We start from the raw sequence: 13,877 nt of genomic DNA, 5'->3' as shown, positions 1-13,877 counted from the left end.
GAAAGATGGAGGAGCAGAAGCTTGCCTCTGAAGAGCCCTGGTGGTGTAGTGGGTCACTTGTTAGACTGCTAACCCCCAGGTCAGCCGTTCAAAACCCCGAGCTGCTCCCTGGGGAAAGATGAGGCTTTCTATTCCCTTCGAGACTTGCAGTCTCAAAAACTCACAGGGGCCTAGCTCCTTTGCCCCGTGGTGTAGTGACTCTATGGGCTGGAGTAGCCCTTGGTGGCAGTGAGATGGGTGGCATCCATCTATCTGTGTATGCTTACCACTTATTGAGTGGCCAGGGCACGCCAGTCGCTGAGGTGGACATACCTGCAGGCATCTGCCCCGTACCCCCCGTGGAGGTAGGTATAAATGTAAGTCTTCTCACAATGGAGTTCCCGTGGCACTGAGAGAGCAGTGAACAACCCAACACAATCACACAGTGGCTGAGCCAGGTTGAGTTTTCTGTTTGGAATTTGCATGACAGGTTTGAGACAGGCAGTGGGGTTGAGGGGGGAATGTGATGAGCCATGCTAGGTGCTTGGGAGGGCTTCTTAGGCCGGGCCCCTCCCCTAGCTCTGGCGTGTGGCTGTACATACATTACTCAGCCTTTCTGGGTGATCTGTTCAGGTACTCTGGTGCAGCGTGGCTGCTCCCCAACCCGACTCTCTCTCTCCTTCTCTCTCTCTCTCTCTCCCTCTCTCTCTTGTAGGCACGGTGCTGTTGTGCCAGGCCAATCAGGAGGGATCCTCCGTGTACAGCGGCCCCAGTTCACTTGTATACACTTCTGCAAGTAAGCTCTCAGCCCGGCTCTCTGTTTTGTGACATGAGTCCCCGTCCAGCCACCTTGCCTGCCATGTGATTCCCTCTCTGCCTCCACCCCACCCCTTCCATGACTCTCCCTGAGTAGACCCCTGGTCCCCACCAGCATGTCACTGCTCCCCATGTTGCCATAGCATCCAGATCCCTCTGCTCATCGCCAGCCATGTCTGAACCCCCTCTTCCTGGGTACCTGGCCATGCACTTTCCGCTCCTCTCTGGACAGGGTCCTGTGGATGGGCAGGGGGTTTGGGGGAGGGGAGGGGGGCTGGAAGGAAGCGATCCCTAGTCCCCTGCCTGCTTTTATCACATAGCAACAGATTTGTGTGAACGCCATCACAAAAATACCTGAAATTCCGTGGCAAGGACCCCCGAATCTCACTGTGACTCATGAAGGAGTCCTGGTGACTCTGTGACTGCTCACCAAAAGGGCGGTAGTTGGAGTCCACCATTGGCTCCAAGAGAGAAGGGCATGGCATTCTGTTCCTGTAAGAATCAGCAGCCTTGGTTCAAACCCCCATGGGGGCAGTTTTACCATGTCCCAGAGGGCCGCTGTGAGTCCATGGCATGGGCAGCAGTGGGTTCAGTGTGGGGGGGGTTGTATCTGGTGACTTGTTTTCAAGGTCAATCTATTATGTGCAGAGAGGGAGAGAGAAACGAGTTGTCTCCTGCCCACCCCTTTGAACTGGGCAGAAAACAATAGCAAGTAGGTCCTTGTAGAAAGTCTTGAGCAAACTTTGAATATGGGTAAACAGAGCACTCAGGTGCTTAGGGGTGAAGGACCAGAAATAAATATGGAGATCCCAGCCTTGACCAGAGAAAGCCAAGCCCCTCATTTCCAAGACCACAGAGCACATGTAGCCGGACCCTCCCAAGTGATGAACCCCAGACGCACCCGATCCCTCACTGTGGGGGGAGGGAGGCTCACAGTCACAGGAACCCCATTTTGGGGGAGGAGGAAATGATGTTGAGAAACTTCAGGTCACTTAAGGCTTCAGGAGTTGTACCGTCATCACCAGCAACTCTGGCGTCTGTTGAGTACAAGGTGCTTGTCGATGTCCGGAGGAAACAGACATCTAGTGACACTGGCGGCATGTCGGTGTTGCTGGGTGTAGACAACAATGGGTCCCGCTGTGGTGACACCACGTGCGAGCACGCGGGCACTCCTAGAATTAGCATGCCACCACCACCACCCTGTTGACCCGACCCTCAACCCTCTCCAGGTAGGTATCACGGCTCTCGCTAGAACAGCCAGGGGAGCCAAGACTGCCAAGCATTTGAGATGCTCAGCTGGGCCGCACAGCCAGCAGTGAGGCCCAGCTGTGCTTCCAAAGTGGGGAAGGGACACAGCCTTCTGCTGCTTTTCTGGGCCCGCCCACCTCTAAAGCCTGTCCCTGTGTGCTCGCAGCCACTCCCCTTTCATCCCCAGGGATGTCATCTTCCAAGGGAGAATTGGCATCGCCAAGCTCGCGCCAGCACAAAGTTACAAGTTATTGTTTGTCTTTTCTGCCAACGGGTGCCCGCTGGAGAACTCTCTGAAGTGGTGTGGTCAGCTATGCGTGCTAGAGGGACTCGGGAACTCGTGCTTTAGTTTCATCTTGATGCTCTTAATTAGCACCTGTGACTAATGGCTACTTTAAGGACACCGCGGCTCCCCATGCGAGTGTCCACTGCATGGGTATTTTCCGCTTTCTTCACAGGAAGCAGAAGCCCTGGTGGCATGCGGGGTACATGTTGAGCACCTAACCACAAGATCGGCAGTTCAGAACCGCCAGTCATCATAGCACGGGAGAAACACTTTCTACTCCCACGAATAGTTACAGGCTCAGAAACTCGAAGGCGAGGTTGTACCCTGTTCTGTAGGGCCACTATCAGTCGGAATCGACTCACTCACAGTGAGTTTGGTTTTGTAGAAAGCAAACAACGGATGTCAAGTCTTGGAAGAAGAAGCTAGGTTGAATCCGGGTAGCTAGTCCAAAGCACGGAGGGGGGTGCGGGGAGTAGGCATGTGAGGCGTGTTGTCCATGGAAATAATACCAAGAATCTTCTCCATGATTAAAGATTGAGAGGTTTGGAAACCCTGCAGGGCAGTTCCACTGTGTCCTACAGGTTCCGGACACACCAGAATGGCGGCAGGTGGCTAACATGTTGAGTTCTAACCTCTAGGTCAACAGAAACCACCAGCTTCTCTTCTGGAGAAAGATGGGGCTTTCTACTCCCAGAGTTGCAGTCTCAGAAGCCCACAGGGGCAGTTCGGCCCTGTCCTGTAGCTATAATTGCCATGAGTGGGAATCTACTGACTGGTGGTGGGTTGGATGGTTTGTCTATTTCTGCAGGGTTGGGGCTTACTTCACATGTAGCTGACGGGAAATGCACAAGTTGCTCATTGTCACCTGGCATGCCGGCCCTGGGGGACATGTGTGTGGAATTCACACTGTTGCCCGTGTGCCCTCCAGACCTCCCTTGGGCTGAGTTTTAGGGGTGCTTTTCCTGCTTTTATTGATGGGCTCTTTTACAGGCCTGGGCTGGTCAGACTGAAGCAGGCCGCCTTCCCTAGCTGAGCAGCCTCTAATGGCCAGTAAGCCTCTCTGCTGACGTGTCAGGGAAAGATGGCCTTTAAAGAAACCCTGCTGAATTCTCCCGCAATGAAAACAATTCTGACGGAAGGGATCTGCTTTTAAAATGCCTTTCTGCCCCTTGCCTTTCCGCCCCATGTCGTTTGCTGTTATTGTTGTATGGTTGTGTCCCCTGGAGTGGATCACCCTCACAATACAACCCCGGAACAGAAAAGCATCCAGAAGAAGATCTTCCATCTGATCACACGTCGACACAACCTCATCCAGTGGGATTTTCCTCTAGAATTTCTACCCAGCCCCCCACTCTGTCTTTGCGTCGAACCCCGGGTCCATTTGCACCACATGACGTCACACGTGTCTTTCTGTCCGGGCGGTGCAAGTGTTGACCACGGTCAGCTGCTCCCCAAAGCCGGAGATGCTCCAGAGGCACCTGGGGAGAAAGCAAGGACGAGCCACTGCCACCTCTGGGGAGCCCAGGGCCTCTCTGCTGCTGCCCTGTCGCCTCGAGTGCTCAGAATCGGCTCCAAGGAGACGGTCAGTGTTTTGATAGACCACTCTCCTCCAGGATAAAAGTGGTCCTGCTCTGGATCCAGTATAAACGGAGTGACAGCACGTCTCTGGAGAAGCAGGCACCGTTACCTGGTAACCAAGGGGGGAAGCACTTAAGGTTACTAAGTGTTCACTAATATGACCAAGAAGAGGCTTGGCATCACTGACAGGACGGCCCTTTCACAGAGAGGTTTGGCGCAGTGTACCCACTCCCTAGAGCTTTCTCACAGACCAGGCCACTTGAAAAGGACAGAAATGCCTGGCTGTACAGTTCTGGTCATGGGGAGTCTGAAATCAGGGTGTCGGCCACCTGGGCTCCTCCTGCTTCGTCTGAGCAAACCCCATGGCTCTCTTCCGGTGCTGGAAGCTCCAGGAGTCCCTTGGCTCTCAGCTGCAGCGCCTCTGGAAGACCTCCCTCAGGCTCCTTGCATGTCTGAGTCTGTCCCCCTTTCTTCTGCGGTGTCTAGGGGGTGCTTGGACACCCCACCTTTCAGTGAGCAGTCCAGTACTTACTGTGTGCTGCATCCCCGGGAGTGCAAGTTCACGGAAGCTTTAGCAAAGGCGGTTTGAACAAGTGAGTCGGCATTGACTCAATGGCAGTGAGTTTGCTTTTATCCCCAGTTCATAAATCAGACACGGGCTTTTATCCCCAGTTCATAAATCAGTGACCCCTTGTGGGGTCACTCTTTGCTGCTGACCTGTGGTTGTCAGGTGCTGCTGGCACCGACTCACAGCGACCCCATGTGACATAGAACTGCTATGGTGGGTTTTCTCTCCGCTCATCTTCACAGAAACCCATCGCAGTTCTACCACCCCACCCACCAACCCCTCTGGCAGCAGCCCTGTGAGCACTTAGCAGTTGTGCCCCAGGGACACTGGCCGAGTCATGCTCATAGGCATGCGTGAGCTTGCTCTGCCCTTTTTCCAGGGTTAAACAAATACGATTTTCAGGAGGAGGGACTAGAACAGGTGTGGCACACACCCTCCGTTGTTTCCAGAGGAGAATCTGCAAAGCAGCAGCCACCCTCGGGGTGTGGGGTGTGGGTGGGCTGTAACTTCCCCTCTGCTCTGATTACTCACCTCAGTGCAGAAGGCGGTCTTCTCCAGCCTGGGGTCTTGGTCTGCAGAAGGCCACCGATTGCAACATGCTGTCCCACGGTGTGCCCTGCAATGCTGTATTTGTCTTGATCTTCCTCTCGCCGAAATGCATGTGACAGATAAGGAGCCTCGGGAGGCTGCGTGTGCCTGGTGTCAGACAGATATTAAAACAATAAACTAGGATGCCCTGGGATTGTGGTGCTCGCCTGGAGAACCAGGCAGAGAAGGCAGGGAGGACGCGGTGCACGGGTAACCAACTCTCTGAAAACCCTGAGTCCTTTGATGGTGTTCACAGATAGTTTCTGGTGGTTTTATATGTGTGTGTGTGTGTGTGTGTGTGTGTGTGTTTAATGGTCACGCTTATTTAAGGAGATAGCCAAGTGGCTGGTCTGACTGTCTCACTTTGCCCTTGACCGAGGCCCTGTGGATGCCTGAGGAAATCCTTCAAGAATATGAAAAAGCTTAGTTGGAGAGGTTGTTTTTTCCTGCCTCTGTTCCTAAAGCCCTGTCGATGTAAAAGGAAATGAATTCAAGAAGCTCCTCTCTGTAAGTTCAGAGCACTGACCAGGACTTTCCAGGGGCTAACGATAAGAGCTTGAGGTGCCCTGGTGATGTAACGGATAAGCATTGGGCTGCAATCCTAAAGCTCAGCAGTTCGAAACCACCAGCCGTCCTGCAGGAGAAAGACGGGCCTCTCCACTCCCATAAAGAGTTGGTCTCGGAAACCCACAGGGGCAGTTCTACCCTGTCCTATACGGTCATGATGAGCAAACTTGATGGTAGTGAGGTTTTTGTTTGCTTGTTTGTCTCTTTCTTTCTTTTGAGAAATATGAGTCAGTGTACTGAAAATCAAAGATGTCACTTTGAGGACCAAGGTGCCCCTGACCCAAGCCATGGTATTTTTCATCACCTCATATGCATACAAAAGATGGAAGATGAAAGAAAGGATGCATTTGATTTGTGGCGCTGGTGAAGAATATTGAAAGGACCATGGACTGCCTGCCATAAGAAATAACCTCTCTGTCTTGGAAGAAGTACAGCCAGAATGCTCCTTAGAAGCAAGGATGGTGAGAGTTCATTTCACGCACTTTGGACACGTTGTCAGGAGAGACCAGTCCCTGCAGAAAGACACCATGCTTGGTAGAGAGGCTGTGAATAAGAGGAAGACCCTGGACAAGACATTGGCTGCAAGAAGGGACTCAAACGTTGCATTAGTGTCATTGCTTGTCTGAAGATGACTTTATAGATTGGTATCAGACATATGGGCTAATCTTGGACCTATGCACTTGATCTGAACTGGGCTGGGAAGTTTTCTCAATATTCAATTGCTGTTGTATATAAACCTCTTTCTTAGTTAAAAAAAGAAAAAGAATGTACTCAAACGTAACAACCATTGTGAGATGGTCCAGGAGATGGGGATGTTTCCTTCTGAGGTACGTAGGGTCAGTATGGGTCAGAACTGACTCCATGGCGCCTAACAACAACAACAAGGATGAAAGGAGCCCTTGTGGCATTGTGGGTCACAGGCTGGCCTGTTCACCCCAAAGTCAGCAGTTTGGACCCACCATGAGGTCCACTGAAGAAAGATGAGGTGCCTCCCCATGGCGTGCCCTGTTCCTCTAAAGATGCACAATCTCAGAAACCCACTGGGGCAGCTCCACTCATCCCGTCGGTTGCTGTGGGTCAGCATGGACTGGGTCAGTGATTTGGGTTTGGATTCAGGTGAAGAAAAGATCCACCACTCCTCTGTCAGTCAGTCTGACTGCGTGGTTTGTGTGCCGCTATGAGACCACCTTGATGCCCTGGGCATTGCAGACACCAGCAGGGTCGCCTGTGTTCGGCAGGGTTCACTGGAGCATACAAACTAAGACAGACAAGGAAGAAAGAACTGGTGATCTCCTTCAGACAATTAACCAAGGACAGTGTGTGGATTACAAGAGGATGCTGTCCGGTATACTTACTGTAGGACCCATAGGATCACCTTCAGGAGTCAGTTACTGAAGGCAGGGGAATGGCGGTCATGTGCTGGTGAGGTTCCGGGCCAGGGCAGGGGCCCTCGATGGCATGGACAAGGCCAGCGGCATCAGGGATAATGCTAACACTCTGGCCATGTTGAGGGTCATGCAGGACCAGGCTGCATTTGGTTTTGCTGGACATAGACCACCCTCCGTCAAAATTAATTAGATTGCAGCTGGCTCTCAATTTATGGGGCATATTGTTGGGCAAATAGCACACCCACATAAATAACTCGTGCTGGGAAGGGGTGTTAAACACAATATTATGTAAAGAGGTTCCACCCCTGTGCCCCCAGGCATACCTAGAGCCTGTCTTGCAGCATGTCCCCAAGTAAATTCTGGCTTTATTCATGCCCATTTTGTAGTGGAGTCATGTCCCTTGGGTGTGGATTTGGATATGAAGTGTGCAGGCCAGGGAGCCAGGGTCAGGATGAGGTGGTTAGAGTTGGGTTGTTCCCCAGGGATTGGGAAATCTAGAAAGGAAGTGGTTTGCTCTGGTCAGCCCCAAGCCCAGAGGAGCTCCTTGTGGCTCATCAGTGCCCAGGGCTTCACACTAAAGGTGAGCAGAGGGCACCTTCCAGAGCTGCCACAGCCCTTGAGCACATGCTGGCCCTGAGGCAGCATCTACTACCTATTTGACTGACCTGAGCATGGCCGTGGGAAAGCTGGACAGGAGAGCAGAGTGCCCACAGCTGCTGCATCCCAGCCTCACCCAACCGAGAGGCCTTTGGGCCCAGAGAGCAAAGACCCGGGCATGCACCTACAGGTCTGAAAAGGTGCTTTCATCCTGCCTTGGAGAAAGTGGCTTACAGAGATGAGGCGCTGCTTTTGAGACTCGAGGGCTGCTGCTGGGAGCCAGACCTCCACGCGAACAGGCGCCGAGATGAAACCCTGACATCTAATCCCTTGGGTGGATAACAGGAAAATGAGAGAAATGGAAGCCAGCCACATGTAACCAGAACCACGGGTCCACTGTGCTCAGTAAAAGCGACAAAAATGCACATTATTTGCGGCACGAAGTGTTATCTGCGTAACCAATGCGGCCTGTCATCTGGAGATCTGTGTGACTGGTTGTGGGGCTGTGCAGGAGGCAGCTTGCTTTGAGGGAGCAGCTGAGGGGTCCTCGGGGCTCAGCCTGGGGCCTGGGGCCAAGCCCAGCAGGGGCCACAGAGGCCAACAAGAGCACTCAGAGTCCGGATATAGTGGGGGCCATAGGGTCAGGGTGCCAGGCTCTTCTGGCAAAGACAGGTGTCCAGGCTCATCAGGGTGCCCTATCCTCCTCTTGCAGTATTTCTCATAAAAACCAAAGCACCCACGCAGTGGAAGCAATACCTCAACGTAAGCCAGGGTTACCTCACCGGACAGGAAATGCAGCCTGGCAAAAATCAAGTCAGACGGGCTAATTTTAGCCTTTGTTCTGCTGAGGACGCCGGAGTGGAAAAAAGGAAGAAGCCAAGGCGGTTCGGTTAAATCGTGTTTTCATCGATGTGAGAGGATGCAAGAGAGAGGGCTTGTGCCAAAAGCTGTGTTCTTGTTCTTGGGGAGTTTGGGGGTGGTGTGAAGAGATGGGGAGCAGGGAGAACACTGCACATTTCCAATCTGTCTCTCTGGGTTGGTTTTTTTAATTTGTTTGGTTTTGGTTTTCTTGCATGAAATGTAAGCTCTTCAAGCCTAATTGCCTTTCTTGTGAAAACAAGCAATCAGGCCAGAAAGAAAAACCTCAACATAAACACCTGCGTGAGGGTATCTTTCACCCCCACCCTGGCTACCTGTTACCTGGGTGTAAGCATCGTTGCTTCTCCCTCTGGAAAAAGGCATCTTGTTTGGTTGTGATTGTGGTTGACAAAGCCTCAGTACAGGGATGCCTTTAGAGGGTCTCTTTATAGGTGTGAGCAGCCCAGGGGGAGCGGGGTTCATGAAAAAAGCAGGATGCAGGACCATGCCATGTGCCTGTGAATACAGGCATGCCTCCCCAGGAGAACCGTCCTGACTTCTCACCTCTCCTGTGATCATTAACAACAGCAACATGCAAACTCAATGCCATGGAGTCAATGCTGACTCATAGTGCTGCCCCGATGGTTTCTGAGACTGAAACTGCTACTGGGGGTAGAAAGCCCAGTCTTTCTGTTATTGGGAGTGGGAAGCCCAGTCTTAATGTTATTGGGAGCGGGAAGCCCAGTCATTCTGTTATTGGGAGCGGGAAGCCCAGTCTTTCTGTTATTGGGAGCGGGAAGCCCAGTCTTTCTCCTGCAGAGCTGCACAGTGGTGGTTTCAAACTGCAGACCATGGGCATCACAGCCCAAGCGTAACCACTATACCACCAGGGCTCCGAAGTGAAATACGTCAGAAGAGCATTCCATGTCCAGTTGACATCCATGGGGATTTCAGTGGATGATTTCTCAGAAGTAGGTAGCCAGACCTTTCTGCAGAGGCACTGCTGGGTAAAATTGAACTGCCAACCTTCCTGTTATTTCCTGGGTGGTGCAAATGGGTCCTTTGATTGACTGGTAACCCAAAGAGTAGAGGTTTGAGTCTACCAGAAGGCATGAAGATCGACTCCTCCGACCCCCCCCCCCAAAAAAAGCCTCTGGGAGTTCTAGGGAGGGCAGTCCTAACCTGACACCCATGGGATTAAATTTGGTAATTTCTAAAGCTTCTCAAAATCCTTAAACATTGGGCTGCCAGTTCAGGAGTTTGAAACCACCAGTGGCTCTGCCAGATAAAAATGAGGCTTTCTATTCCAGCAAAGATTTATGGTCTCCAAAACCCAGCCAGGGAAGTTCTACTCTGTCCTAGAGAGCCGCTATGGGTCAGAATCGGCTCCATGACCTTGAGTTGCATAAACAAATGGCTACTCAAGTCTGTGGAAGAAGCTCCCTTTCCAAGGAGCTTAGAGAGCTTATCAAGGAAGCAAGTTTGGCAGGTTTGCGTGAAATCTAGTGGCTCCACATTCAATGCCCATGGAGGCAGCAGTCAAGAGAAAAAATGACATTGCCTTGGGTAAATCTGCTGCACGAAACCTCTTTAAGTGTTGAAGAGCAAGGAGGTTAATTTGAGGACTAAGATGTGCCTCACCCAAGCCATAGCATTTTCGGTCGCCTCATCGGCACCTGAAAGTTGGACATAGACCGAGGAAGGCTGAAGCAGAATTGATGCGTTTGCATTGTGGTTCTGGGGAAGACTGGCAGGAGTACCATGGGCTGCCCCCAACACCCAACAGCTCTGTCTTAGAAGACGTGTGGCCAGAGTGCTCCTTCGAGGCAAGGACAGAATGTAACATACTGTGGACAGGTTGTCAGCAGGACCAGTCCCTGGAGAAGGACATCAGGCTTGCTAAAGTGGAGGAAGACCACTGACAAGACCGGGACAGTGGCTGCAGCAGCTGGCTCTAACATGAGAATACTTTGGAGAATGGCTCAGGACCAGGCGCTGCTGCCCCATTGGGTCGCTATCAGTGTGAACTGACTCCATGGCACCCAACAACCACAGTGACTGAGAAGGGCCCTGGTGACACAATGGTTAAGTACTCAGTTGCCAGCTGAAGTGGTCAGTGGTTCAAACCCAGGGGGGGAGGGCACTGTCTAGGAGAGATCTGATGGCGTGATCCCATAGAGAAGAGCGCCGAGAGGATCCTGTCGGGCACTGCCACGCTGTTGTAGGCTGTCGGTGAGTCAGAACGGAGCCATTAGCACGAATGCCAGTGCGAAGCTCATCTGTAGTTGGTCCTGTCTTGGGATGGCCGCTTGCATAGCAGGCAAATCTGTCATGGGTCCAGATGGCACCTGTCTTCCAGGTCAGCTCTGGGTGCTGATCACAGGATTGGGGCTCTGTCTTTCAAGTCTGCAAGCTGACGCTCAAAAGCAGATGGCCTCCACGCCGACAGGCCAGCTATTCTCACAGAGAGGGCTCCACGTGCAAGGAGTCATGCGTCTGCATCCCGGAGCGTCCCACACGCCACCCCTCAGGAACTTCCTGCTCAGGACGTCAGCAGCCTTGGAGAGCCACCAGAAGGGAGTTGTCCCTCACTGGCCCTGGTTCCTAAGCAGTTTAGGAAGTTTGCTGTTCGAGCCAGCTGTTGGTTAATTTATGGATGATTGAACAATTGCGGTGTTTCCCTGCAAGTGCACTCAGGAACGTAATTATTTAATGAATTGCATGTTTGGCTTGTTCTCCACCCCACCCCCACCCCCAACTGGTGCCTGAAAGGAAAGGAGGGAGGAAATCTAAATTGATACCCAGACAGGGTTTGTCAAATTTAGGGCTGATGTAGGCTAACGTCACCCAAACCCCAAATAGAAGCGATCCCAGCAATACAGGAATCAGTATTGTTTCCTCTGCCAAGGACAGAAAGCCCCTCTCTGCAGCCCCGCAGAGTTAATCACTGGAAGATTGAGATTATTTCTCCTCTTAGTCAATACCTGGGAGGGAGTAGCTGCCCCTCAGGCGCCTTGTGAGTGGGTGCAACTGTGTATTCAACTGTTTATTTGACTCAAATGACTGTCTACTCAGAAGCTGGGGGGAAAGAGACGGACTCGAACTTGGGTCAGTAAGCAGAGATCACGAGGCAATAAATTAAACCCACGTGGTTGCCATTGACGAAGCCCATCTAGGTGGAGAGAATGCTGTGTTCTTTCGGCTGGCTGTGGGTTCTGCTGGCGCTCGATGGATTTGATCTTAAACTCGGCCACACATTTCTGCTTCAGGACCATCAGAGGCTGCTCAGTGCAGACCTGGGTATGTTCATTACCTTCTGTGGCTTTACGTCTTTTGGTTTGGCTTGTTGTTTTTTTTTCTGAATGGTTCATTTGTATGCTTTCTGAGGAAGACAATGTATTTGTAGGCCAGTCTTAAGTAAAGCATGCTTGATAGCCACAGGGGGTGGCCGGGGGTTGTTGAGGGGGTGGGGACCGGACTGTTTAAGCTAACTGAAAGGTAGGTGATCTGGTTGGTCCCTAGGGCTCCTTGGGAGCAAACCTGTGGATCTGCTTTCTGACAGAGAGCAGTTTAGAACACCCCAGGACAGTCACCAGGAGTTAAAATTGACTAGGCAACACCTAACAATAACTAATTGATTTTCTCATTTCACTGGCATTGAGTCAGTTCTGACTTCCAGAGATCCTACTGGGCAGAGTAGACCTGACCCTGTGCACTTCCAAGACGGGAACTCTTCCTGGGAGCGGGCAGCCTCCTCTTTCTCCCATGGAGCGGCTGGTGGTTCCCAACTGCTGACCTTGTGGCTATCAGCCCAAGGTGTAACCACTCCACCCAAAGTGTAACGTCCCTATTAGTATGAATGGTTCTTATTTGTTTGCCTAACTTCTTGAGGCATGTTCTGGGTGTCTGTAGCCAGAAGGTGCTCATCCTGTTGGCATTAAACACAATTCCGTGCCTCACTGGTTCCCAGGAATCCCAGTCTGACAGAGCCCAGGTTCCCTAGACCCTTTCCTGACATGTTGGGATCTGATGTAACACTTTGGCTCACACTGAGACATGCTGGCAAGCCCAGACGTGGCGGAGAATTGGCCTTTGGGTTCCTATCAGGTCTACAAGTGCGTGGTCAGTGCCAGCACCCAATTAACAGACAAGGAACAGAACCTTTCTAGGTGTTGCCCTGGGATCAGGACACAAACACAGCTGTGTGTGTGTGTGTTTTATTACTTCCTTGCCAGGAACCGCCCCCTCCCCAACAAGGGTCAATGGTGAACTCCCTACCTTCCCTGCAAGAGCCCCTGCTCAGCTCCCGGCCAGCCACCACCTACTTGACAGCGGAGGTGGTGTTGCTCTGCTCTCCCACAGGTTTCAATGGAGCTTCCAGACTCAGACAGACTAGAAAGAAATGCCTGGAGATCCACTTCTGAAAAACTCAGTCATTGGAAATCCTGTGGATCACAAGTGCTGACACAAGTCAATCAACAGCAATACTGGTGGTGAATGCCGCTGAGCTTGGGATTGTACCGGCTCTAACAGCTTCTTTGCTTGGGTCCATCCAGTTATCACAGCCTGAAGCGTCAGCTGGGAGAGCTGCCCTCTCCTTCATTACTAAACTCTTTGCTTAACTAGTGGGAGGAAGACAGGGCTTTCTCCTCCCATCAAGAGATACAGTCTCAAAACCCACAGGGGCTGTTCTACCCTGTCCTATAGGGTCGCTATGAGCTGGCAGTGAGTGAGTGAGTTTTTATACACATCATGCATGGAGAACATTTTAATCATTGTCTCTATAAGTCTTACCAGCTTTAAGAGTGTCACCCATTTTCCTCTATCACTGAACTGAGAAGCTCAACCTGTAACCACTGTGCCACCAGGGCTCCTTAGTCTACTTCAGTCAGCACCCCTCAGGAATTGCCTCCCACCAAGTGCTGAAGACCCACTCTTGCTCTGGGTTCCTTCCAAGTCCACCCAACTCAGAGAGACCCCAGTGACCGAGTTGCACCGCTCCACATGGTTTTCCAAGCTGTCATCTTGTCTCAGAGCTGCTAACTTCAAAGTCAGGGGTTCAAGCCCATCAGCCGCTCCTCTGGAGAAAGAAGAGGCTGTCTACTCCCATAAAGATTGAGAGCTTGGGAATCTCTCTATAGCAGTGGTTCTCCACCTTCCTAATGCCGCGGCCCTTGCATACAGTTCTGTAAGGTCTGTCTCTCCTGCCTAAATTTCAGCCTCGGTCCTTGGCTCCACTCGAGAAAGATTTCACGCCAAAGCCAGGCTCGTGATCCAAGTGAATTTAATGAGAGTTAAAAGAAGCTTCAGGTTTTACGCGGCACCCATAGGATTCCTTTTGACCTTGCGGCCTGGCAGAGACTGCTCGGGGTCACGCAAAGATCTCTCTCCCAAGTTTCCTCCC

At 51.9% G+C, this 13,877-nt stretch overlaps 1 protein-coding gene across 11 annotated transcripts in view; it reads left to right on the top strand.

Moving 5' to 3' along the window:
• The window catches only part of RBFOX1 (RNA binding fox-1 homolog 1), a 375,459-nt gene that overhangs the window by 293,657 nt on the left and 67,925 nt on the right, over positions 1-13,877 (top strand). For 8 of the 11 annotated variants that reach the window (XM_075528230.1, XM_075528222.1, XM_075528228.1 and 5 more), the window contains one exon: positions 695-775. The exons of the other annotated variants lie outside the window; for them this stretch is intronic. In XM_075528230.1, coding sequence (XP_075384345.1) covers positions 695-775 — 81 coding nt within the window. The remainder of the gene's footprint in view (positions 1-694; positions 776-13,877) is intronic. 11 annotated transcript variants of the gene reach the window in all.

The sequence above is a fragment of the Tenrec ecaudatus genome, chromosome 12 (assembly GCF_050624435.1).
Source record: "Tenrec ecaudatus isolate mTenEca1 chromosome 12, mTenEca1.hap1, whole genome shotgun sequence".
NCBI lineage: Eukaryota > Metazoa > Chordata > Mammalia > Afrosoricida > Tenrecidae > Tenrec > Tenrec ecaudatus.
This window is presented reverse-complemented; position numbering and strand designations above follow the sequence as displayed.